The following is a 27,930-nucleotide window of genomic DNA, read 5'->3' on the forward strand; positions in this document are numbered from 1 at the left end:
ACAGCATATCGTGTCACTGGAAATTGTTTGCACTGTTTATATATTTATATTATTTACTGTAGGTATTAGTGAGAAAAGCTCTATGTTGTGAAAAACTGAAATCTGGAAATTAGAATTGTGCCTTATTTTGTTGATAATCTGTTGAAAATACTAAAATGTATATATTTATTTATTTTTGTTTGTCTGATAGCATTTATTTAAAAAATAAATTGGACATTTCAAACAGTTACTCACTACTTGAGTAGTCTTTTTGCCAAGTACTTTTTTACTCTTACTTGAGTAACTTTTTTGACGACTACTCTTCACTTTTACTTGAGTAATAATATTTTAAAGTAATGCTACTCTTACTTGAGTATAATTTTTGGATACTCGACCCACCTCTCATGTATACTATGTATGTAATACAATGTATTACTATTCATTTAATTTGATTCATCATATTATAAATAAATAACCTGGAAAGCAAGAACAGGAAAACACAATAGGTACAATGAATGTAAAGCATCATGTTTTTAGTAAAATTACTAACAAATTCTTTGTATTTGTTTATTTTCAATATAAAAGATCAGTACTATAACCCAACCGACACACTTTCACATCCTGCATTTTACTTGAGAGTACACACTTTCTTCAGTTTCCAGTTCATCCTTCTTCTTCTTTCCTCTTGTCGTTTTCCTTCCAGAGAATTGCAGTGCAGCATAGTTCAGTTCACCTTCAATCTATGCGAAATAATAAAATTCTTATAATTACATCAAGTTGTTAGAAATCACTAAAAATATGATGCCATATTATTACTTACACTGTCATCCACAGCTTGGCTCAAGTCATCTCGCCTTGCTTGTGACGAGCTGTTTTCTGTGCATAACGGTGATGAAAGAGGAATATTATCTACTTGATTTTTATTTTTTAAAATTGGGTTTCTAACCTGGCTAATTCAATAATAACTTATTGACCTTGATAGAGTCCTACATAATGAGATGTGCAAGATGTCAGCAATATTAATAATAAAATGTATAGAAAGATATGTAAATTTACTTTTACTAATCCTATTTCTTTGAAAGTTCCTTTTAATGTTAAGAAGAGCGATATTATTATGATTTTTCATTTATTTTAAACGACTTACTTTTAATTTGTTCACATGCTGCTCCTGGAGTTCGGCAACAGATGAAAATAACATTAAGAATAAGAGAAATAACCAAGCAGATTATTGCTATCACCAGTGCAATAAATGCAGAACCTGCTGTTTGCACTGCAAAAAAAAGAAAACATCTAAGGAGTGATTCTAAAAGAGATGAATATTTATCTGATATGATATATTTCATAGTCATACCCATTTCTTGTTTAGTTCCATTTCCAAATAATATCAGCCCACATGTGGCCACAGCACAATAGTAAGTCGCAGCGTTAGAGGAGCTGACATTTTTAGAAGAGCGAAAAACACAGCTCCGCTGAGCCTCAGATCTTTTCCCACATTCATGATGTCTGTTTCCTTCAGTGTAAATGATATCAGGATGAGATCCTTCTCTGAACCAGAACACGTGGTGACCTCCTGGACATGTCTTATTTTCAGCGTCAGAAAATAGTGAACAGTGAAGAGTCACTGAATTTCCTGCATGGACTGTCTTCTCCTGAACAACAGTGTAGTTTGCTGTCTGGGTGTTTCCTGTTTAATACAAATGTGTTGACAAATGTGACAATAAAGCACCTTTTGAAAGCCTGAGAAAAATGGGTGTAATGCATGCTAGTCATAAAATTCTTAAGAATATATTTCACTTAAAACAATCATTAAGATCACTGCAAACATCTTCAATATAAATTGAAAGTTTAGTAGGTTTTCCAAAAATGCTTATTCACATTTTAATTGTTTTTTTTTTCACATTTACATGAGACAGCTTTAGCTGCTGAGAAAAAAAAATCACAATATTACCTTTTACTAACAAATACGTTCCGCTCCATGTAGTATCTTGGAGCCACTCTGTAAACCCACAGTGATAGATTCCCTCGTCGTCTTGATTTGTTTTCAAAATGGTCAGGTTGCTGACATTTTTATCATAATTTGCTTCCCATCTTGAGTTATCAAATGCAGGTGCAAACTTAGGTGTTGCCGATTCTTTCAGTGTCCAGATAATTTTCAGTGTGTCACCAGCTCTCTGATGGTACCAGTGGATATCTCTACGGCCGGTCTCAGTTTTGGGCAGAACACATGTAAAGTTGACAGGTCCCCCAAGTTGAGCTGTAGTTATTGGAATGAGTGCAGCTAAATTGAAACAAAAAATATAAAAACAGTCAATAACAATAAAAAAACTGAAAAAAGAAATGTAAGACCAACCGACATATATGGAAAAAATACTTGATAGAATAAGAAAGCACTTACATACTCGATGAAGAAGAATCAGTGTAACCCAGAACAAAAACATTTTGACAGTGTCCTCTGTTAGGGATCGAATAAGTATTTCATTGAGTGTGTAGGAGGTGGAGGAGGTAACATGGACCCGCCATGTTATACTGTCACATACATCTGATTGGTTATCACAAAACATAGACTCAGAAGGCCACTTCCTGTGACATTGATCTTGCACAACAAGTCCTCAAACTAAGCTGATGCATTGCCCATTTCTTCCTATTATTGGAAACAATTCATTAAAATGCTCCTGAATTGCCAGATTGAGCAAAAATGTTTACTTTAGAAAGTGAATGTAGGATGGTGGCACAAACATCCATAACTACACCAGGGATGGCTGTTTGAGTCTTCGTTGAAACAAATTTTATGCTTTAAACACATTTTGAAAAGTTCCACTTTCTAGGTCATTAGGTGTTCCACATCCTGCACCATCTCAAAGCAAAGACTCAATGTTTATTTACAATGGCATTCAAGGGCATTAACTTTCAAACATAAATGGAGCTCTTAATAACCACTTGTCCAAGCAGACAAGCAAATAGTGACTCATCGCACACATAGCAAACAAACTAAAGTGACAAATCGGGATCTCTAACACTGGTTAAAACATTATTATTGAATTATTTCTAAAAGTTTTAATATATTTACCATTTATATTATATTTTGGTGTAGTCTTGGTTTGTGGAGATGTGTAGCGTGTCATTTGGTCTTGTTACCCCAAGAGTTAAGCTACTCCAGGTACTCATCCATGGCAGGTGTAAAAGAAGGTAGCTGATGAGTGTTGCTGTGTTCAGTCCTGCTGTAACAATTAAGGATGCAAATAGGTAGATTAGTTTTAGGTTACCCTTATATCTTTTGTTTAAACCTGATACCACCACCGGTCAAAGTGACATCTTGAAATGTGGTTTTTGGGAAAAGCTACAAACATTTTGCAGATTTGTCAAACACATCTTCAGCCCATCAGCACAGAACATCTAAATAATCGTCACAGGTTAGGTGGACTAGATTAAAATCTGATCAAATCTGTACTTTGATTCCAATATTAGCAAAGATAAATAAAATAAATTATACTTGCATGTAATTATACTTGCCAAAATGTGTTTAGCTGTAAACATACTTTTGCAAAGACAGTGGTATAAACCTATATTCATTTACATGCGGATATTCATTTCATTCATACAACTGAAGGAAAGACAGAAGTGGTGAGCATGATCACGGTGCATATGTTAAATGCTTTAACATTTTAGGAAACATAAAGTTACAAATGTAACTTTTGTGAATTTAGCTTGGTTTTTGCTGTGTCACATTTGTATTAAATTTGTCTGAATTTTTTTGTTGAAAGAAGTTTTAACTTTTCAACCGATGATTAAAAAAAAATCACATTTCAGCTTCTTCTCAGCCAGTCTTATATTTTCAGTTCTTCAAGTTTCTTATACTTCTTTAACTGCCTCTATAAAGTTACAACAGCAATTCAGCCTCCAGCTGTCCATCAAACAGAATAGAATAGAATAGCCTTTATTGTCATTGTACAGAGTACAACGAAATTGGAGTGCCACTCCCTTGGTGCAAGTTTCAATAATAAATATAAATGTAAAATATAAAAAGTACAAAAAAAACAATCGTAAGTACTCAAACAATAGTATGTACAATATATACAGGATAGCAGCATTAATATAATGACAGTGACGGTATGGAATAGGTTCAATTGTTTTTGTGCTTATTTACTACGGTGATAGCTCTGGGAAAGAAGCTATCCCTGAATCTGTTTGTCCTGGTTTTATGTGACCTGTACCGTCGGCCTGACGGTAATAGTTCAAACAGTTGGTTGCTGGGGTGAGAGTGGTCCTTGATGATATTGCCAGCTCTGCTGAGGTACCGAGAGTTTGCAGTGACCTCCAGGCTGGGCAGAGAGCAGCCAGTGATCTTCTGGGCTGTGTTGATGACCCTCTGCAGTACTTTCCTGTCTGCAGCTGAGCACCCTGCATACCATGTTGTTATGCCGTACGTTAGGATGCTCTCTATGGTGGCTCTGTAAAATGTCACCAGCAGCCTCTCCTCCAGGTTGTTCCTCCTGAGCACTCTCAGAAAGTGGAGACGCTGCTGGGCCTTTTTAACCACCGCTGTAGTATTTGCAGTCCAGGAGAGGTCATCAGATATCTGCACGCCCAGAAACCTCATGGAGTGTACCCTCTCCACACAGCTCCCGTGAATGTAAAGTGGGGCCGGGTCTGCTCTGCCCTTCCTGAAGTCCAAGATAAGTTCTTTAGTTTTCGTGGTGTTCAGTTGGAGGTTGTTAACTGAACACCACTCAGTCAGTCTGTTGACCTCATCTCTGTAGTCCGACTCATCCCCCCTTGAGATGAGTCCAACCACTGTGGTGTCATCCGCGAACTTTATGATGGTGTTTGAGAGATGGGTAGGGGAGCAGTCGGATGTGTAGAGCGTAAACAGGAGGGGACTCAAAACACATCCTTGTGGAGACCCGGTGCTGAGTGTGATGGTGCTGGACCGGTGGGGGCCGAGTCTGACAGACTGTGGTCTATTTGTCAGGAAGTCCTTGATCCAGAGGCAGATGGGGGTGGAGAGTCCCAGGTGAGACAGTTTCTGGACCAGGATCTCCGGGATGATATGATTGAATGCTGAGCTGAAGTCCAGAAAGAGCATTCTCACATAGCTTCCTCGGTGCTCCAGGTGACTCAGCGCAGTGTGGAGCGCTATGGTGATAGCGTCCTCGGTGGAACGATTTGTCCTGTAGGCAAATTGGTGGGGGTCCAGAGTGGGAGGCAGACCGGCCCTGATGTGCTGACAGACCAGTCTCTCAAAGCACTTCATCACTACAGGCGTAAGTGCAACAGGCCTGTAGTCATTTGGGCTGGCCACAGCTGTCTTCTTGGCGATGGGGATGATGGTGGAGGTTTTGAGGCAGGGCGGGACGGTGTTTGATGACAAGGAAAGGTTGAAGATTTTAGTGAAGACTCCAGTCAGTTCGTCAGCACATGCTCTGAGAACCTTTCCATGTATTCCATCAGGACCTGCCGCCTTCCTGGGATTCACTGACCTTAGAACACACCTCACTTGGTGCTCCCTAAGTGTTAGTGTGCCAGTGCTGGGGGCGGGTGGAAGTGGTGTGGCAGCTGAGGGCTTGGTCGTCTCAAAGCGGGCGAAGAAACGGTTTAGATCCTCAGCCAGTGAGGCATCAGTCCTAGATGTTGCCTGGTTATTGCTTCTGTAGTTGGTAATGTGATTGATCCCCTGCCACATTTTTCTGGGGTCGTTGTCAGCAAAGTGATCTTCAATCCTCCTCCTATAGGCAGCCTTAGCTTTCCTGATGCCTCTACTCAGGTCTGCCCTGGCCGCCCTATACGCAGCCCTGTCCCCTGACTTGAAGGCAGTGTTGCGGCTTTTTAGGAGGGATTGCACTTCGCTATTCATCCAGGGTTTTTGATTTGGAAACACCCTGACCCTTTTGTTGACGGTGACATTGTCAACACAGTTCCTGATGTACGAGAGTACAGTGTCCGTGTACTCCTGGAGGTTGTGGCTGGAGAATAAATCCCATACAGTTGTTGAGAAGCAGTCCTGCAGTTGAGAAAGGGCTCCTTCAGGCCAGGTTTTTATTGTCTTTGTCTGGGGCTTTGTTTTTCTCAGCAGGGGGGTGTAGGTGGGGGTGAGGGACATGCAGAGGTGGTCAGATCCAGCCAGGTGGGGGAGGGGTGTCGCTCTGAAAGCATGCCTGATGTTTGAATAGACATGGTCCAAAGTGTGTTCTCCTCTCGTAGCAAAGTCCACAAACTGGATAAATTTAGGAAGCACAGTCTTTAGGCACGCTTTGTTAAAGTCGCCGGCGACAATAAAAACCCCATCGGGGTGGGCAAGCTGTTGTTTGTTTATGGTGTTGAGCAAGAGGCTGAGAGCCGTGCTAACGTTAGCATCCGGCGGTATATAAACAGCTATCACAATAACTACTGTAAACTCCCTCGGGATGTAAAAAGGTCTGCACGAGACTGCCAGAACCTCCAAATCAGGAGAACAGTGTGTGTGAATGATCCTGCTGTTACAACACCACTCGTTATGCACGTAAACACATAGCCCCCCTCCTCTGCTTTTACCTGAGTTGCTGTTTCTGTCATCCCGGTGTAGCGTGCGGCCTGCTAACTCGACTGCAGCGTCGGGAATCAGCGGGTGAAGCCACGTCTCCGTAATAAGAATAATGCTGCAGTTACGTGCAAAGCTTGTGTTGGCTATCTGTAGCTCCAATTCGTCAAGTTTGTGGGTGATGGATCTGGCGTTCGATAGGAAAAGGCTCGGAAGTGCTGGCCGGTGTGGATGTTTGCGTAGCCTAGCGTCTGAGCCCGACCGGCATCCCCTCTTCTGCTTTCTTTCCCTCCGTCGCCTTCTATGCTTGCTGGGCGGGCAGACCATCCACGGTGACCCTGGCGGTCTCGCTATCTCCACCAGGATGTTGTGTGTTCGCTGATAGTCGCCAGAAACAGACAAACTATATTTAAAACCTAGGTCAATTAGGTTCTGGCGACTGTAAGAGATGGCGGCGTTGCAAACATTCAAAAATATCCACATTAAAAGTAAAAACGAGCACCAAACTGGAGAGCTAAGAGCCGCTGCACCCGTGCGCGCCGCCATCTTGTACATCTCTAAGCTATACAGGATATCAAGCAATATATTTCAGCAGTTTTGTTCACTTGTTGTATGTCTTCTTTGATCTGACCCAGCCATCAGGTGCATGGCAGTCTTGGCCACAGAATCTTCACCCTGAATCACGTGTCTGTACCATCAGAGTCTGGCTTTGCACTTTTGTGTATGAACCTGGATTCTGGATAGGACTCTGGAAACTGTGGGTTTTATGACAAAAGGGAACCTCAATTCAGAAAGGCCTGACTGGTATAAGTCACAAATGCACATTTCAGAACTGATAACCCATAAGCTGGACAGAAAATGGGGGAACACCAAGGTGTTTCCAGGCCAGCCGAGAGATATAATCTCTCCAGCATGTCCTGGGTCTGCCCCGGGGCCTCCTCCCGGTGGGACATGCCCAGAACACCTCACCCAGGAGGCATCCTTATCAGATGACCGAACCACCTCAACTGGCTCCTTTTGATGTGGAGGAGCAGCGGCTCTACTCTGAGCCCCTCCCAGATGGCTGAACTTCTCACCCTATTTCTAAGGGAGAGACCAGCCACCCTTCGGAGGAAGCCCATTTCCACTGCTTGTATCCGCGATCTCATTCTTTCACTACCCACAGCTCGTGACGATAGGTGAGGGTAGGGAGGGTAAATTGAGAGCTTCCCTTTTACTCTCAGCTCTCTCTTCACTACAACAGACCAGTACAGCGTCCGCATGATGGCAGCCACAGCACCAATCTTTTTGTCCATCTCCGACTCCCTTCTCCCGTCACTCGTGAACAAGACCCCAAGATGCTTAAACTCCTCCACTTGGGGCAAGAACTCATCCCCAACCCGGAGTGAGCACTCCACCCTTTTCCGGCTGAGGATCATGGCCTCAGATTTGGAGATGCTGATTATCATTCCTTCACACTCAGCTGCAAACCGTTCCAAGGTGAGCTGGAGGCCATCACCCAAGTGAAAGCCTTCTGCCACTTGGCTATGTCTAGAAATTCTGTCCATAAAAACCATACCATTTGTGTGGTTGTCAAACTTCACATAATCCATCCTTGTGATGACTTTTATGGCAAGTGTTACGTTCTGTGAGGCTGTGGGAGTGTGTGGGTGGGGTGTTTGCCCACTCTCCCCGCCTCCACCCCTCTTGCCACTCCTACCCCTCTCTGTCTCTCTCACTCTCCTCTCTCCCCAGGACACAGCTGCTGCTGATTGGCCTCGTTTGCCACCTGACTCCAGTCAGCAATCATCCTCTGAGGCTATTTAAACTGGGGATGAGCTGTGAGCAGGGTGGCTTTTTCCTCGGTGGCTCTACGCGGTTCTGTGCTAGATTTTGGACAGACAGCCTCTTTCTGACCAGTGAGCAGACGGGCTTGTGGGCCCTGAGAGTGTCTCCCCGTGGTGGGGAGTAGGGTAGGAAGTGTGGGAAGTGCCTCCTTTTTTTATTGTGTTTGTTTGGTAGTCCTCCTGCCTTTCGTGGCTGCGAGCGTTTTCTTTGTTTCTTTGGCGTTATTGGTAAGACGGCGTTGCCGGCCCTTTAAGTTAATGGTAACCTGTACCGTTTTGTAATAAAGTTTTATCGATGCAGAACAACTCTGTTTGTTTTCCTTTTTCATTCTGATTCCAGACTCATTTGTTACTGGTCCCCTCTCTCACATGCCTAGACCCCTTCGGGGGGAACGTAACAATGTGGGGGCTCGTCCGGGATTTGAATGGAAGGAATAACAATTGAGTTTTAGTGAGTTGTTTGCCGGTGGCTTGTTTAGTTGTATGGTATCTGCTGCGCTCTCTCTCCAGTTAGCAAAGGGGAGTGTCTAGCTGAGCGTAAGCTCCTCCTTCAGGCACTCATTTTTTATTTTTCCTTTATTATTTTCGGAGTAATCCCGGGTGGGGATTAGTTCCCTGTCGGGGGTAGGCTTGTCGGTGCTTTGTGCACTTGATGCTTAGCCTTTAAAGTTGCCTCGAGCCTGGTACACTCCAGAAGCTAACTAGGCTAAGATTTTAGTAGGCAGGTCTGGGGAGAGGGTCGGCGGTACTTTTATTTATTGGTTAACCTCTGGCCACACTTTTCCCGCCTGTTTTCTCATTTGTGTATTGGAGGTGGTGCTTCTTTGTTGTTATTGTTAGCCTCAGGTAGTTTTTTTGTTTTTAGAGTTGATGGCTACCTTTGATATTGCCGTGTTTAATAAAAACCCCTCGCTTGTCCAACTGGACGCCTGTAGGAAGAGGGATTTGCATGAGGTGGCATCAGGTTATAGCATTTCTGTTTCCACAGCTCTGCGTAAGGCTGAGCTGAAAGCTGCTCTTGTGGCTGGCTTGGTGGAGAAAGGGATAGTGGCCTTGCCAGTATCTGCCAGTCCACTTGAGCATGGTGCAGCGTCTCAGCCTGTTCCGCAGGCGTCAGCTCAAGCTGTAGGTCCATTGGTGTCGACACCTGTTGGTCAGGGGCTGCCTGTGGACAAACCCATGACATTGCCTCGCTTCGAACCCCTCTCCATTGAATCAAGTGAAGGCTCGAAGCAGGATGCTAAGCTCCGTGTACGCCTGGCTCGTCTCCAGTTAGAAAAGGAGGACCGTGAGAGGGAGTTCCAGCTAAAGAAAGAGCTGGAGCTTAGGCGTTTAGACGCAGAGCTTGCTAGAGCCAGAGAGGTCGAATTGAGGAAGGTGGAGGTGGAGGCAGAGACAGCTGTGAGGTTGCGACAGCTGGAACTCCGGCAGGTTTCCCTTCCTCCGACCGCCTCCATTCGCCAGGCGGACACCCCGTTTGACGTAGGGAAAAACAGTCGTCTGGTTCCGATGTTCCGTGACACTGAGGTCGACAGCTACTTTGAGTCGTTTGAACGAATAGCCACAGCCTTGCACTGGCCACGGGATTCATGGGCCATTTTGCTCCAATGTAAGCTGGCGGGTAAGGCTCAAGAAGTTTGTTCCTCGTTGTCAGCTGAGGACAGCTTGGACTATGACAAGCTGAAAAGGGCTATCCTGCTGGCCTATGAGCTGGTCCCAGAAGCCTATAGGCAGCGTTTCCGGGGGTTGAGAAGAGGTCAGGGTCAGTCCTATCTTGATTTCGCCAGGGAAAAAGGTGTTCTTTTCGATCGGTGGTGTGCAGCCTGCAAAGCCACTGACCTGGCTTCGATCCGGGAACTAATGCTCATAGAGGAATTTAAGAACTGCATTGCTGAGCGCATCGCGGTATATATTAATGAACAGAAGATTTCCTCGCTACAGCAGGCTGCGACGCTGGCTGATGAGTTCGCGCTCGTCCATAAAACCAGTGTCAGTAGGTATAACCGGCGCGATGCCCCAGTGAAGGCTAGCGAGGTACCAGTTGCACAGCACCCAAAGAGTGAGGTACTTGTGTTTCGTCCCAAGGCAGACCGAAAGTGTTTTTTCTGTTTTAAGTCTGGCCACCTGATCGCAGATTGTGAAGCTTACAGACGGAAACAATCAGTCTCGTCTTCACGTAAACCAAAAGGGGTTGGGCTGATTAAAACCATGCCTCCTGTCAGTAGGCCCCCTTCCCCTGAGACCCCGGATGAGTGTTTTAAGCCTTTCATTTTTAAGGGGATAGTTTCGCTTTCTGGTAAGACCGAGGATAAGCGTGAAGTGACCATTCTGCGTGATACTGGTGGCTCACAGTCCCTCATACTAGCTAGTGTGCTTGAATTTAATGAGAAGTCTGACTGTGACTCTAGCATCATTGTAAGAGGTGTTGGGATGAGTTTTGTGCCTGCTCCCCTCCATCGTATCTGGGTACAGAGTGAGCTGGTGAGTGGTTTCTTCTCAGTGGGTGTGCGGCCTTCTCTCCCGATTAATGGGGTGGATTTTATAATGGGAAATGATATCGCGGGTGGGAAAGTTTACCCTACCCCTGAGGTGACCAACAATCCTGTTATAGAGCCTGTGTTAGATGCCCTCAGCCTGCAGCACCCGGATGTGTTCCCGGTGAGCGTTCTGACTCGTTCACGTGCCCAGCAACAAGGTGGGGGGGTTGATTTGTCAGATTCAGTGATCGGCTCTATTCTAGAGAAGGATGTGATGCCCTGCACCGATGAGGGAGATAATGGAGCCTTAGAGTTAGCTCACAGTGTGGTTGAGCCAGCTCCTGTGTCTGGAGCTCCTTTTCTGCTCACCCGGGAAGCACTTGTGAAGGCTCAGAAAGAAGACCCTTCATTAGTTCAGTGTTTTACCGCAGCAGCTCAGGATAAGGGAGGTGAGGGGAGCAAACGGCAGACATTTTTCGTCTGGGAAGGTTTATTGATGCGCAAGTGGACCCCAAGGCCTGGAGAAGACTGGAGCGTAGTGCGGCAGTTGGTGGTTCCGACCAGTCTGCGGTGGCATGTGCTGCAGTTAGCACATGATCACGCATGGTCAGGTCATTTGGGTGTCACTAAAACATATGACCGTATACTGCAGCATTTCTTTTGGCCGGCAATGAAAGCAGATGTAGTGCAGTTTTGTAACACCTGTCACACTTGCCAGCTTGTGGGTAAACCGAACCAGGCGGTGCCCCCCGCCCCCCTACGTCCTATCCCTGCTGTCGGTGAACCTTTTGAGCATATCCTGGTAGACTGTGTTGGCCCCTTACCAAAGACGCGGGCAGGGAATCAGTTCTTGTTAACCATAATGTGTGTGTCCACTCGATACCCAGAGGCGATTCCTCTGCGGAAAATCACGACAGCAAGCATTACCAAAGCACTAGTCAAATTCTTTACCACCTTTGGTCTCCCGAAAACCGTGCAGACAGATCAGGGTACCAATTTCATGTCCAGGGATTTTAATCGGACTCTACGGTCCCTTGGAGTTTCTCATTCTGTGTCTAGTGCTTACCACCCAGAGTCACAAGGTGCACTGGAGCGGTGGCATCAAACTCTCAAGGCGATGTTGAGTAAGTATTGCCACGACACCGGAAAAAGCTGGGATGACGGGGTCCCGTTTGTATTGTTCGCTATACGTGATGTGAAGCAGGAGTCTTTGGGGTTCAGCCCAGCTACCCTGGTGTTTGGACACGACGTGCGGGGTCCGCTAAAGGTGTTGAAGGAGAGTTTTCTCAGTGGTTGTGTGCCTAAAACTACTGTGATGGAGTTTGTAAAAACATGCAAGGACAGGTGGCAACGGGCTACTTTGTTAGCAAAAGAGGCTCTCTGTGTATCCCAGGCAAACATGAAAAAACGATGTGATCAAAAAGCAGTGGAAAGACAGTTCCAGCCTGGGGACAAAGTTCTTGTGTTGTTGCCCGTGCCCAGTTCTGCCCTCATGGCTCGTTTCTCAGGCCCCTATGTGATAGTGAAAAAAGTGTCTGACACCAACTATGTTCTCAACACCCCAGAACGCAGAAGGAAGACTCGCCTATGCCATGTCAACATGTTGAAACCATACCATACCAGAGACACCAGCATGACAGAATCATCAGACACTGCTGGGACGGCTGTCCCCGGTTCAGTCCCTGTTGCCCTCCTAAGTGTTGAAGTTAAGGGTGATGATGATCTGGGTACCCTTTCTGAGGGACAGCAATGTGGGCGGTTGTCAAATTCCGTTTTTTTAGCTAAGGCCGAGGCCAACCTATCTCACCTTCCTCCGTCCCAGTGTAAAGAGGTACTTGACTTGCTGCACTCTTACCTGTCTCTTTTTAGTGACGTACCCTCGCGTACCCACGTTTGTGAGCATGACATTGACGTTGGAGACGCAGTCCCAATCAAGCAGCATGCATATCGTTGCCCCTTCGCCAAACGTGAGGTCATGAAAGAAGAAGTTGAGTACTTAGTAGAAAACGGCTTGGCACAACCTAGTTGTAGCCCCTGGAGCTCCCCATGTCTACTAACACCTAAGTCTGATGGCACACCCCGTTTCTGCACAGATTATCGGAAGGTAAACGCTGTAACGGTCTCTGACTCTTTTCCGCTTCCTCGTATGGAAGACTGCATTGACAGCATCGGCCCTGCCAAATTCATCACCAAACTCGATCTCCTTAAAGGCTACTGGCAGGTGCCTCTCACTCCCAGAGCTTCAGAGATTTCCGCATTTGTCACCCCTGACCACTTCATGCAATACACAGTAATGGCCTTTGGCATGAAAAATGCCCCAGCTACTTTTCAACGACTGATGCAGTTGGTGTTGGGAGATGTGCCCCAGTGCAATGTGTATCTAGATGACGTGGTGCTATACACAGACACATGGGCAGATCATATGTCCCTTCTGAGGACAGTGTTTCAGCGGCTAGCCGAGGCCTCGTTGACCCTCAATCTCGCTAAGTGTGAGTTTGGTAAGGCAACCGTCACTTACCTAGGTAAGCAGGTGGGGTTTGGGCAGGTCCGCCCAGTGGAGGCGAAGGTTGCTGCAATCCTGGACTACCCGAGTCCAGCCACCAGACGGGAACTAAGGCGGTTCCTAGGGATGACCGGATATTACCGGTGTTTCTGTAAGAACTTTTCTGTGGTCGTGACCCCGCTAACCAAACTGTGTAGCCCAAAGGTGCCTTTTGAATGGTCAGTTGAATGCCAGCATGCCTTTGAGTCGGCAAAATCTCTTCTGTGCAGCACCCCTGTATTGGCAGCTCCAAACTTCTCTCGCCCCTTTAAGCTAGAGGTCGATGCCAGTGCCACCGGAGCCGGGGCAGTCCTGCTGCAGGATGATGAGGAAGGTGTGTGCCATCCGGTCTGTTATTTCTCTGCAAAGTTCAAACCCCATCAACTGAACTACTCTACCATAGAGAAGGAAGCCTTAGCTCTGCTTCTAGCTCTGCAGCACTTTGAAGTGTATGTGGGCTCCAGCGCTTCCCCGGTGACCGTGTTCACAGACCACAACCCCCTTGTTTTTCTGAACCGGATGTACAATCACAACCAGCGACTGATGCGCTGGGCACTCCTGGCCCAGGATTACAATCTGATGATCATACACAAGAAAGGTACTGACAATATAGTGGCTGATGCGCTCTCACGCAGCTCGCAATAGGTTGTTGTTGTTGTTATTTTGGTAGGGCTTCAATGTAAGGGGGGGGGAATGTTACGTTCTGTGAGGCTGTGGGAGTGTGTGGGTGGGGTGTTTGCCCACTCTCCCCGCCTCCACCCCTCTTGCCACTCCTACCCCTCTCTGTCTCTCTCACTCTCCTCTCTCCCCAGGACACAGCTGCTGCTGATTGGCCTCGTTTGCCACCTGACTCCAGTCAGCAATCATCCTCTGAGGCTATTTAAACTGGGGATGAGCTGTGAGCAGGGTGGCTTTTTCCTCGGTGGCTCTACGCGGTTCTGTGCTAGATTTTGGACAGACAGCCTCTTTCTGACCAGTGAGCAGACGGGCTTGTGGGCCCTGAGAGTGTCTCCCCGTGGTGGGGAGTAGGGTAGGAAGTGTGGGAAGTGCCTCCTTTTTTTATTGTGTTTGTTTGGTAGTCCTCCTGCCTTTCGTGGCTGCGAGCGTTTTCTTTGTTTCTTTGGCGTTATTGGTAAGACGGCGTTGCCGGCCCTTTAAGTTAATGGTAACCTGTACCGTTTTGTAATAAAGTTTTATTGATGCAGAACAACTCTGTTTGTTTTCCTTTTTCATTCTGATTCCAGACTCATTTGTTACTGGTCCCCTCTCTCACATGCCTAGACCCCTTCGGGGGGAACGTAACAGCAAGTAATCAGAGTACTATAGAGTACAAGGGTGGGGCACCTGCAGGTCAGCCATTGCTGTATTGATGTACAGAATGAACTGTAGGTAAAATCAGGCTGTTCCTTGGTGCACGCCTATGATGATGGGGAAAGCCAGCAAGATCCCCACAGGAAATTTTACTGATGGGTAAAATAATTGTACTCACAGATATTTAGTCATAGCTGAAATTGTCAACACCCAGGGATTTTTCTAGAAAATGCACCTTTTCTGCCAGAAAATCGTTACAATTACAAATGTCTTCGTATATACATTTTTATTTCCTTTATGTGCAGTGTATCAACACAAAAACAGACAAAAAAAAGTTTCACACACAAACTAAAAAACTGGGCTGGACAAAATTATGGGCACCCTCAACTTAATATTTGGTTGGGTGCTCTTTGGAAAAAAAAAATAACTGCAATCAATCACTTCCAATAACCATCAACAAGCTTGCTCCATGTCTCAACTGGAATTTTCGACCATTCTTTTTTGCAAACTACTCAAGGTCTCTCAGATTTGAAGGGTGCCTTCTCCCAACAGCAAGTTTAAGATCTCTCCACACTGTAAAATCTAATATTGTGTTTAACCTCCTAGGACCTGGTGTCCACATATGTGGACATCACATTTTGGGTTATTTAGACCAAAATACTCAATTTTGCTCTATAATGGCTTGATATCCACTTAGGACATTATACTGCTACTGTTCTATTGAAATTTTAAACGAATATCCTCATATATGGCTCTTATTTTTTCTTAAAAACAAAGATAAGGTAAAAAAAAAATCTGGTAATTCTTTGTTTTTACATTCATCGGGCCCCAATGTGACCAAATATCAAAGAGAAATTTAAAATGCATGCCGTGGAAAAGTTTGGGTCTTAGGAGGTTAATTAAAAATATTAAATAGGCTGAACTCAATTTTATCCATTTGTTATTAGAACTAGATTTAAATAAGTTACCAGTACTTTTTATGCAAAAACGCTGATAAACTCAATTTATTTGAGTTTTCTTAACATAGAAAAACTAAGTAACCTGCCTGATTTTGTTTAAACAATTATTGCACACAATGAAATCCAATAAACTTAATTTCACTTCCTAAAAATCACTGTGTGTGTCTCCTATATGATATATTTAACTGACATTTTTATTGTAACAACCAACGATTTATACAGAAAAATAATGACTATTAACAAGGTTGCCCAAACTTTTGCATCCCACTGTAGCTGCTTTGTTTCTGTTTCACTCTCTTCTGCAGGAAGTTGGTCTTGCAGTACTTTTTTTTTTATCTACTTTAAAGAGACAAGTGGAATAAAACTATATAACTGTTGTAATAATATAACTGAACAGCTTATAAGAGCTGTGGAACAGGAAGGAACAAGTGCACATCACACTGTGACAGTTTTTCCTTTTCTGTGGTTTTTCTTAGCTGCTGGCAGAAGCAGGGAGATGCTAATCATGTATCCCTTCCTGGTATCCATGGCAATGTCTTCAAATGTTTGTTATATTATTAACCATACTTCTGAAGTCTTATTTTCCTACACACCTCAATTGTATAGTTGGTGATAGTTGGTTGTAAATGCTTGTTGCTTAAAATCACAAAAAAGAAACAATATTTGTGCTCTGCATTAAAGTAAAACTAAATCATTTTGGTTTGTCTATATAAAAAGAGTCTTGTAGCTGCTTTGTCATATGATATCCTGTTAAAGGGCACAGTGAGCTCTGCTCTCAGTAAACAGCTTCAGTGGTTGGTCAACGAGTGGAGAAATGGCCCACCAAAGCCTTTGTCTGTCAGTGTAGTTGTTGCATGTGGCTTTGCTTGTTTTGTTTTTTTGTCAAGAGAACAATGCAGAGGGCCTTTAGAAAGTGCTTTTAGATAGATAAAAGATCAAATGTTATTCATTTGATTTTATATTTTTAAACATTTCTAAACAATGACATTAACTTTTTTAACCACATTAAATATCAAACTCAAAAATATCTCATGTGTGGAAAGTTGTGGCGGACCAAACACATTCGTCTGCCAGGAGCTGCACCCTGTTACTGCAACACTGCCACTTCATTAGGTACACTTGTTCACTCTAGCTGCGCTCCGAAAGAAATTTGTCATGCAGACTTAGGCAGCCAGGGATCTGATCACCAAGCTATTGATTATTAGATCTCCTGACTACAACCACCTCTAAGAATTCCCACTTTGTGATAAGGCTTTTGGATGGTGGCGTCAGAATTTGTCTTTAAAAAACAGGCGTGGATCCATCCTGCCTTGTATCATTGGTTCTGGTTGTTGGTGGTAATGTTGTGAAGGATGTTTTCTTAGAACTCCTAGTAATAATTGAGCATTGCTTAAACACCACACAGCCTACTTAAATATTGTTGCTGATCATGCCCATCTCTTTATGACCAGCATATCCATTTTATGATGGATGCTTCTGGCAGAATAATCTGCTATATTCAAACAATCTCAAAAACCTGTCTCTTGAAACTGTCAATGAGTTTGCTGTGCTCAGATGGTCGTGACTGTCACCAGATCTTAATCCAATGAGTACCTGTGGGATGGAACTGCTTCATGCTGTAATGTTAATAAGCACCAAAGTCTATGAGGAATGCCTGCAACAGCATCTATACGGGGTAATTAATAATAATAACTGGAATAAAGACAGTTTGGAAAGCAACTTAGTGCTAGTAAGGTGTAACTATTTAAACTATTTAAGTCCTTTGGCAAAACGACTGTCTGTCTGCAAGTTTCTGTTTCTCTTACGTTGTCTCTAACTGGACATGGTATGATGCCAAAAATATAAAGACTGTTCTCACAACAATTGGATCTCTTTAGCATCAGTTGTTGCACTGATATATCTCATGTGCTCTCTATACTATGACAAAAACAATGCACATGAGAATTAGTAAAACTGCTAAGATTTATGTTAAGATTAAGAAGGCTCTACGACTTCCACTATGGGCCATGCTTAAAGCTGTGGTTAAGAGGAAGTTACGTAACAGTCTGCTCATCTTCAATAATATATCAAAATAAAATCAAAGAAATTAAAACGGTGCTCTTTTAAGAGAGAGCGTGAGAGAGAGAATGAAAAACATGGAGGACAATGTGGAAATGACGAGAAGGAGCATAGTTTTATTATTATTCATTTTATTATTAAAATGACTGCCTAACTTTTCAGAGTTTTCTGAGATTAAAACTAAATTTAAATCACAATACTAAATACAAGGCAAAAACTGCATATTACACAATATATTGTTATAATATATTGTTCAGATATTACATGAACATTTTCAGAAGTGCAACAGAGGCCCTGTGGTGTTTATGGTGCTACACTGTCCCACATATTTTCAGCAATTTCCACAGGTGAATTGTTGATCTGCTACAAATCTCTCACACCAGTGTAGACTGTCTCCTCTGCTTTCCTGGAACTCATTTGCTCCACTTTGTCAGTTTTTCTCCAGGTGAAAGTTGTTGATGAATAAACCACTGAATCTTCAACTGTCTGTAGAAAAATCGAACATTCATCAACACTAAAGGTCTTGACTATAAATGATTAGAAGTATTTACCTATTAATTTCCCCATTACTTTTCTGACATACACCCTACCTGCTGACTCTGCTCCTCACCACTGACTGTTCCAACATCTGTTTGAAACACAGAAGTTTTAGCTAAAAGATGCTTTAGGCTGACTGAAACAAACCAATGATATGAAACGTGACGTTAGCTTTTGCTAAATACCTTTAGATCTGACTGACGAAAGGGGAAAGTTGTATTACCTTTACAACAATTACATGTTTTCTTCTTGATGGTATAAATGAGGTAGGCGATAACAACCAGACTTGTAACCAAAACAGCACATAACAGAAAGATGGCTGTAGTGGCCTTCTGCAAATTCCATGTGGTGAGTTCTAGAAAAATACATGCACCATGGAATGTGAATTTTGGTATCATTAAAAACTGATATCAATGCATAATAATCTATTCTAAATAATAAATAATAAAATGTTAAAATTTACCTTTAACATCCAGTCTTATTCCATTACCAAAAATGATCTGTCCACATGTGGCCACAGCACAGTAGTACGTCCCGGCATCAGAGGAGCTGACGTTCTTGGAGAAGCTGTAGACACATTTCTGTGTGGAGGAAGCCTCTTGAATCTTCTCACATTTATCACTGTTTTCATTTGGATAAATTGCATTAGGATGAGATTTATCAGATCTAACATTGAACCAAAACACACTGTGATTTCGAGGACATGTTTTGTTCTCGGAGTTAGAGAAAACTGAACACTGCAGAGTCACTGGGTTTCCTGGATGGACATGATCAGAAGGAAACACTTGAATGGTATCATTGATAGTTGGTTCTAGTCCTGGAAAATATAAAAGAAGAAATAATTAACATGTTCTACCCACTTTTTAACTAACAAAAAAAGAAAAACAAAATTTCACGTTGAAAAAAACCCCCAAAGTAATTCAATTCACCTTTAATCCTCAGAAATGTTCCCTTTAAAAATGTCATAGCAAGCTGCCTGACTTTTATGCAGTAATAAAGACCAGTATCACTTTGATTAACTTCAATTATTTCCAGAATAAATGTTCCAGGTTCTTGTTTTGTCGTAATATGAGGAGTCTTGTTAACACCAGCATAATCAAAGGCAAATGTTCCTCCCAAGAATTCAGGCCAGCTTCCAGAAACAATCCTGATCCAATACAAGGTTGCTTCATATTCAGACGTCGGGCGTGCACATGTCAGGGTCGCATTTTCTCCAACACCAATAGTCTTTGTTCCAAAGAACACATAATCAGTGCATCCTGAAGATAAAATGAAGCAGATGAGTTAACAATAAATTTCTGGAGTTAAATTGGGAAAAAAGAAAGCTGACTCTAAACTTACGACAAACTTTGAAGCTCAATAGTGTGCAAAATATGATCAGCATTTTCTGATTAATCCACTTCTAGTTCATTTCCATTTAAGCATACTATAGCAAGGGGTATCTTAATATAATCACATTAAATGGGAGGGAACAATTTCAGAACAATTTGATTGGCTGTTCGTCAAGTTGGTGCTTTGCTGTACTACCACAGTGGAAATAATATCAACCATCTTTCCGGTCTAAACAACTGAAACAACACCAACAGCACAGTTTTCTTCATGGTGGGTTTCTGTAACTCACACAAAGTGAACATGAGAGATGATATGGTGACTAAAACATTATAAAACTGCCTGTAAATTTCCAAAATACTAATATGGTTAAACTGTGTACCATAGATCACCTTTATTAACTTTGATAACATAAATTAGAGACCGTAGTGTTCTCAGCTTCCAAAATTTACTTTAAGGTTGAGTCGTGATTGGCATTAATCTTAAAGCTATGAAACTACTACTTACGGTACTTTTACATTTATCATAATTTTATTATTTATCATTGACTTCAGGACTTAGTCATGCAAAATAAGTCATAGAAATAATTGTCAAAAACACTGGATTACATATTTTCAAAAAACCATCTCAAATGCCAATTATGCTCATTTCTTTCATAAATTACATCCGCATACGTATATATTTGAGTGCAATTAAGTTCAGTGTGAATGGATTACCAATGATGACCAGTTTAATTCCACTTACACATGTAGTGCAAAAGTAGATGTCCATGCTACAGTATTGCTTCATGCTGTTGTTAAAGCCATATGCTCAATCACCATGAGAAATGGCAAGAAACAGTGGTGGTGGATGGTCGTTATTTGATGAACATAAGTTACTCAGGTGGCATGTATAATTCAAATTTATGGCTATGAATGAGACTTTATCATTAAATAAAATTGACATGCTGTTTCATGAGGGGCATAAAGGCTGAAAACAGGTCAGTTTTGCCCTTTGGTAAGTGGTTTCCAAGCAAAGAGAGAGTTTCATAATATATCATGCATAATTTACCTTTAACAATGACAAATTAGATGTTATTTTTGTGAAAGAAAAATGATAGCATGCTTTAAATGGTACTAAAGGTGCATAAATGCTAAAACAATGGTCATCTTAACAAGTTGCTAGGTAAATGGCCTGTATCTGTATAGCGCTTTACTAGTCCGTAAGGACCCCAAAGTGCTTTACACATCCAGTCACCCACCCATTCACACACACATTCACACACTGCTGATGGCAGCTACATTGTAGCCACAGCCACCCTGGGGCGCACTGACAGAGGCGGTAGTTGCTAGGCAACATAATGATATCATAATTTCTGATATAGTTAGGAATCTTCATGGGCAAAAGATTGTGAAGTTTAATTGCTGAACTCTGGATGGTCTGAGAGAAGTTGCTTACCACTTACCCAGTTCACTTTGATAAAAATACAAATAATTATTACCTAAATATTAGGGGTGCAACGATACACAAAATTCACGGTTCGGTTCGGTTCGATACTTTGGTGTCACGGTTCGATATTTTTTCGATACAAAAAAATGTTCATGCCTTTTTAATTTGTCATTTATTAAAATTATAAATATATATTTTAACTCAAAAGTACAGTTTTTAAATTTAACCCTGACCCTTGTGCGTGTTTTTTATTTTGACAGCGAATGCGCACCTGCGGACCACTTATGTGCAGCCCTGGTTATTTAGCTCGTCATATTGCAGCCACAGAAATTCTTTTGTCCATGAAACCATAAAGCTGCACTTTCTTTTTGCCTTATAGTCTGATTTGTCATAACTTCTCCGTTTTGTGGTAAGCTTTTCTTTGGCTGTCACTTCTTCACCCTGACCTGTCTTATTTGGCTCAGCAGAACTGAAATGCTTTTACACGCACTCACATAAGCTCAGCGATTCTCTGCGCGATCAACCTCTCACATGTGTAAGCTGCGGGAGATTTCACTTGTCATGTCTGCATAGTAAGCTAACGATTAATAAGACGATGTCAGAGGAATTGGTGCACAAATTATCATCACTCACAGATCAGTGCTGTCGCTCTCTATACACAGTTCGCACGATTGCAAAGTGAAAGCAAAAAAACAAGCGCAAATTCAAACGCGACTTCAATATGTCACATATTGACAGTGGCTCACCGATGCCAATGACATAATTACCCAGCTACATTTCTGAAAGAATGCAAAAGCATTGACATATATTTTTCCTACGATAGCCCGACGGGCAGGGCAGAGATAGATTTTGGTAGCCGACTGAAAAAATCTCTAGCCCCGGGACGTCGGGCTAGCGATATTGTGAGCCCTGTATCTGATTGAGGAATCGCTCATCTTTGGAAAAGAGAGTTTATTACAGAGAAATGTCTCTTTCCAAAATAAAAGCTATACTATCCGCTTCTTCTGGGCTATATTCTCAGCAGCATAAGGAGAATCATGTGCTAACAGCTGTCTAAATGACTCGGCTAAAGTTAGTAGCATGCTTGTTGTTTTTGTCTTTGCACTAGGATGATGTCGGCGTAAATGTGCAGTCATATTCGTTGTGTTCCCACTAGTGCTTTCAGGTTAATCTCGTTGAAATGACCTTAACGCCACAACACGGCAAATCTCCGTTAACGAGCTACCGCCGATCACTCCGTGCATGGGGCTAGACGGCCAACACGTTAACGAGCTAACTGCGCTAACACACTAGTTCACACCAATGTAATTGAGCATTGCATGGCACATCCAACATACTGTTTTACTTTAGTCCATGACTCGCTTACCTTCAGGGTCATACGTCACATGAAAACCAAAATAATTCCAAACGCCAGATCTGAATGAGGTTCAATTTGCCTGTTGCAAGGAGAGCTTAACTTCTGTCTCGCTAGCTTGCCCTGCGCTCTTCCTTCTGACTATGCTGTCTGTGTTGAACGCTCAGTGGATCTGCGCTGGACAGTGCAGCCTAGGCGGAGTAGTCGAACACAGATTCACTGAGCGCTCAACACAGACAGCATCGTCAGAAGGAAAATTGATAAAATAAATTAAAAATTTTGTATTGTTCGATACATATGCGTACCGAACCGAAAGCACTGTATCGAACGGTTCAATATCGATACGAATATCGTTGCACCCCTGCTAAATACCTAAACTGCTATTTGATCTTTGGCACAAACAGTTCAGTCAGTTAGCTCCCTGTAATTTTCTGAGACAATCCTGTGGTCACATCTTCTATGTACACATAGTCATATGTATATTGACTGCTACAAACACATAAGGTAATAACTTACAATTATAGATTGTGACTTTTTCATGCCTTACATCTTTTGCATGTTCTCATAACAGTACTTGCACCGGAAACTCACAACGATACCAATAAACAGGAGTGCTGATGAAACACTTCTGTGTTTGAGAGTTCAAACAAGGCCATGAATACAAAGGGGTTTTTCATCTCATCTCTGTTTGAGTCTCAAGTAACTGATCTTGTACCACTGGTGGAAGGTTGACTACAACTGTATAATTAATATGAATAATTATTTCAAAACAAGCGGCCAAAGGGTATGTGAGAAAGGGAAATACATAGAGACCTGCTCAGTCATGCTGTGATCACTCTTAATCACATGTCACTGTGGGCAATGGGGAAGGTGTTCATCATTCACTTCTCTTAACTTTGTCTTTCCTTTTCTTTCTTTTAGAAATTGATTTTTAATTGGTTGCCAAACTGTAAACTATACAACTATAAAGCCTCACCAGAGATCATTGCAGTGTGTTTAACCCAGAGCTGTAACAGACATCCATCCAGTTTAAATCAATTATCAATTAAAAATAAAACTAACATCACATTTGGACAGTTGAATGTGTTTTTTAAACAATGTTCCAACTAAACAAACATGTACAGCTGAAATGATCTATTCCAACTGTTCAACTCAACCTGACCTGCTGAAGTGCAGCTCTTCCCTCACTTCATGTCTTGTGAAAGATCATACTGAGATCTGTTCTGAGTAAACAACTTCAGCAGTCAAAGAGCACAGAAACAGCCCACCACAACTTTTGTCTGTCAGTGTAGCTGCTGACTGTGTATCTGCTCATTGTTCTCTAAACTTGTAGGAGAGAAATCAAAGAAACCATAGCTGAACAATATTTATATGGAAGATATCAGATAGTGGCATTATTATAGAATAGAATAAATACAATAGAATAGCCCTTTATTGTCATTGTTAATGTACAACAAAATTGTGTGTGCAACTGTGCAAGAATAAAATATAAATAGTAAGCTGGCAGGAATGAATAACAAACGGGAGAAATACATACAATCAAGAGGAATATGCACAAAACAAGAAAGGCACACGAGAGACAGCAGGTTGCAAAGTGCTTGGAGGTAGTGCAAAGGACTAAAGGCTTTGTGTGAATGGCCTGAATGATGAGGTTACTTAGACCATGGCTCAGATTGGTCAGGTGGGTGGGAAGGGGTGGGGTGTATATGTGGAGGGAGGATGGGGTGGGTTGGGTGGATAGTGTTTGGTGGGTCTGAATGTTTGTAAATCTGGAGGTGTGGGACCTGATTGACCTTAGGTGCCTACCCAAAGGCACTTAGTCAAACAGGTGGTGAAGGATCACCTGTGATGGCTCAGGTTGTCCGGAGACAGATCTGAGCGTGTCCTCCAGGGAGACCAGTTCTCTATTGAGTGGCGTTAATTACCTTCTGCCAGGCTTCCTGGTCTCAGTTGCGGCCCTGTGTACCAAGCACCCAGGCAGAAGGAGAGCACGCTCTCCACCAGCGACTTCTGGGCCAGGTTATTCTTCCACAGGACAGGGAGGATGAGTAGCTGCTGCTGGGCCTTCTTAATTAGAGCTTTGGTTGTTGTGGGTCCAGGTGAAATAATTGGAGATGTGGTTGGATTGGTGTACAGTCATATGTGTACAACACGTAGAGGAGGGGGCTGAGAACAGAGCCGTGTGGTTATCCGGTGCTGAGTAACAGTGGGGCAAGAGATGTGGGGTCCTGGGAGTCTGACTGATTGAGACCAGTGAGTAGGAAATCTTTGACCCAGGAGGAGATGCAGGGAGAATCTGAAGCTGGTCCCGTTTGGTGGTAAGGAAGTCTGGGATTAAAGTGTTGAATGCTGAGCTGTCATCCATGAAGAGCATCCTTACATAGCTCTTCGTGTTCTCCAGATGGCTCAGTGATCTGTGAAGGGTGATGGAGACAGTGACAGCATCCTCTGTGGGCCCGTTTGCTCTGTAAGCAAGTAAGGGAGGGGGCTAGGCAGGCTCTGATGTGCTGAGCAGTATCCGTTTAAAACATTTCATAACTAATCTTCTCCAGACTTCATGTTTGTAGAGGGAGAGTGGGTTGAGCTGAAGGTGTGTGTGTGTGTGTGTGTGTGTGTGTGTGTGTTGGATGAATGTCTACACCTGATAGGGCTGGTTGTCTGTGAGGAAGCTCTCGATGCTCATCTCGTAGGCCTCTTTTAGTTAATTAAAGAAAATGCATCACACTTAAGTTGACAGTCAAAAACCTGCACTGTATGTTGCTCTGTCCATCACCATCACTCAGATTGTGAGAAAAATGTTTTAAGAAATTCACAAAAGTTGACACTCTGGACCTTTAGGAGGAGAACGCTACTCTTAATCGAGTGTAACTACTGGCAAGGATGACAACAAAAAAGCCAATGTAATGTAATGTAAATCATTTTTCTCCTGGTTTGCTGTTAATATTTAACTGTAAAATAGTTTTTAATAAACAAGACAATGTGTTATTTATTTCAAAGCAGCTTACATTGACTGAGAGGTTTCCAAAATGCAAACTTCATAGCTAATTAACATCAAAAATAACATCTATATCAACTTTTAAAAAATTAACCACAATCAATATTAAGTAAAATCTTCACGAAATAATTAGTGAGTTGAATTTTGGGTTTAATATGGCTTTAATATCATTGCATAACAGTATGTTTGTCTGTTAAGAAAGAATAGAAGCTTTCTAGTCACTAATTTCTAATCTGAAGAAGAAGCAAATTAGGAAAGACTTTTTTCCATGGACAATAAGGAGATTAATCTGTGTCTGTGATTTTAACACCATGACTATTTATAACTGTTTATTACTTTGTACAAAAACATGCATACATATAGAAATGATTATTGTGAAACATCACAATAAAAACATTTTATTTTTCAAACTTAAAAACATTCAGTGGTTTGCATCTGTTGTTTATTTATTATCTTTGCATGTAAGCTATGACAAAAACCTAAAAAATACAATTCATATTTTCTTTCAGTTTGTCCAAATGATAAATTAAATTTATACAAAACACTTTGTATAAACATTTGTGTTAGGTATTTTGATACCATAGTAGCATTTACAGGATATTGTTTTATACAGGAAAACTGTTACTCAATAAGGCCCAACTACTAGTTGTTTTTCTCTTTCTCTGTGACCCAAGAATTAATGTGTAGGACTCACAAGCTGGTACCCCAAGGTCGAAAACACCACAGAGATGAGACCACTTCCTTACTCCCATCCTCCCTTTTTCTTTATCTCCTGGAAAAGGCTCGTTAAAGGCTAGGTGGTTTGTTTCAGAATTCACTAATGAAAGAACTCTGTATTTTATGTCTAGGAGTGTATTTTGCTGGGATGATCATAAATTGTGGCTGAACTGATAAACTACACACAGGATACTTCTTTGCTCACAAGGCAGGAAGACGTTTCCTTATTTAGTCTGTACCGGTTTGAACTGGGAAAGCTGACACACGAACCTTTTTTTTCATCTATATAAACTGCTGTGTATCAAATAAACCTTTGAGTCGATTGGGAAGGCAACCTAAAGCAGTCTCTGTTTTCTTGTTCTCCCAAGCTGCTCCCGAGCTCGTACTAACACGCTGAATGGCACACCTGAGTGTTACTTTAAATAATTAGGAATCTTAGAAGGAAAGGACAGAACTCTGCTTATCGCTCACGCCACGGAGGAAACCCGGGAAGGCAATTTCCTTCAATTTTGGTGTCAGAAGTGGGATTACTGACAGAAGGTAAATATGCGTCTTTCATATTTATATAAAGACCTATTATACCTCTCTCAGTGATCGATCCATAAAAAAAACGGGATATGCTGACGAAGTTTCACTTAGTGATCCAGAGAGATACACTGACTGACTTCCTCAGTCCCCGAATAAAGTAAATTAACCCTTGTGTGGTGTTGGTGGACACAGGAAGTTGCCTGTTGTCTTGAATATTTTAATTTTGTTTAAGTTGCTCACTCAGAAAGAGTGACACAGGAAGTTGCCTGTTGTCTTAAATACTTCTCGTTAAGTGAGAAGTTGCTCACCAAAGAGTGACACAGGAAGTTGCCTGTTGTCTTAAATACTTCTCGTTAAGTGAGAAGTTGCTCACCAAAGAGTGACACAGGGAGAAGTTGAACGGGTCTCACAGACCCGATTACCATACAAGGGTTAAAAGCAGTAAATTAAAAGCAGAAAGACACAGGAAGTTGCCTGTTGTTTTACGAGAAGTTGCTCGTTAAGCGAGAAGTTGCTCGCTAAGTGAGAGTTGCTCACACAAACAAAAAATTGCTAGCAATAAATTTAGAGTGACCTCAGCTGTGCCGCAGCGAAAATACTAACCTAAATCCTCCTAGCGTGTAAACCCCTCTGGAAATCACTGAACATGGGTCAGAATAATTCAAAGACCACAGACAGGTCCGATAAAAAATCTAAAGTACCTGTAAAACCAAAAATTAATAAAATACAAAATAAAGTCTCAAATAACGGCTCAGTATAACTCCCATTTCCGGTTACGTGTAACCTACGTCCGCGAATCGGTGAAGACGTCCATGATCACGTATCCAGAACATGCGGGAGTGCTTATGTGACTGACTTTGTTTACAACTTAAGAAGTTCAATGCATTCTAATTTATTTCCGGAGCCTTATCCCGAACGATTATCGCCAGAAAACAGGTCAGTAGAAATGTTGAATATCATTTGTGATAAGAAAAGTAGTCTGCTTAAAAAGTCCTGTAGAAAATATATGATAGAATGCCGCGACGTGATGCATCAAATGTTACCGCTATGGACAAAAGGAGGGTAAATAATGACAAAGTCGCCGATTTCTTTAAGAATCTAAAGAAATTCCTGCTAACAATGTCCAGAGACAAAATTGACTTAAATGCAGTAACTATGTGTAAACAGAAGCCTGATGAATCTATCCTAGTATTCATAAAACGCTTTATGCACTGTTGGACAAGCTAGAGGTGCAAATTTAGCTCAGTTTTCCAGCAGCCGCAGACACCCAAAGCAAAAATGAATTTGTGTATTTAATTTAACACAAAGGGTGAAATGTTTGCTGACACTGATAACAGCTTATGTTTTCTCTGCCCTATGTACCGACATGATGGAGA

General features: G+C 42.3%; 2 protein-coding genes across 3 annotated transcripts; both read right to left on the bottom strand.

Annotated features, from left to right (window-relative positions):
* Window positions 1-572: 572 nt before the first annotated feature.
* Window positions 573-7,788, bottom strand: LOC309716084 (uncharacterized protein; the record flags this gene model as incomplete). The annotated part of the gene is made up of 9 exons (XM_082549682.1): window positions 573-719; window positions 800-855; window positions 1,124-1,249; window positions 1,331-1,663; window positions 1,928-2,257; window positions 2,379-2,431; window positions 5,861-5,939; window positions 6,508-6,871; window positions 7,711-7,788. The coding sequence occupies 9 exons, from the start codon at window positions 7,786-7,788 to the stop codon at window positions 594-596; spliced, it is 1,545 nt and encodes a 514-aa protein (XP_082405808.1). The 3' UTR covers window positions 573-593.
* A 10,037-nt stretch (window positions 7,789-17,825) lies between these two features.
* Window positions 17,826-19,633, bottom strand: LOC309712787 (uncharacterized protein). 2 transcript variants are annotated; one of them, XM_082543875.1, is made up of 6 exons: window positions 19,545-19,633; window positions 19,133-19,462; window positions 18,667-19,020; window positions 18,427-18,558; window positions 18,257-18,294; window positions 17,826-18,152 (listed from the first exon to the last, which is right to left on the bottom strand). In XM_082543875.1, the coding sequence occupies exons 1-6, from the start codon at window positions 19,585-19,587 to the stop codon at window positions 18,030-18,032; spliced, it is 1,020 nt and encodes a 339-aa protein (XP_082400001.1). In that variant the 5' UTR covers window positions 19,588-19,633; the 3' UTR covers window positions 17,826-18,029. The 2 variants fall into 2 exon arrangements, with proteins under 2 accessions (XP_082400001.1, XP_082400000.1); XM_082543874.1 differs by having other exon boundaries at window positions 18,257-18,339.
* Window positions 19,634-27,930: the final 8,297 nt, after the last annotated feature.

This window comes from Aulonocara stuartgranti, assembly GCF_965226115.1.
Source record: "Aulonocara stuartgranti genome assembly, chromosome: 2".
Taxonomy (NCBI): domain Eukaryota; kingdom Metazoa; phylum Chordata; class Actinopteri; order Cichliformes; family Cichlidae; genus Aulonocara; species Aulonocara stuartgranti.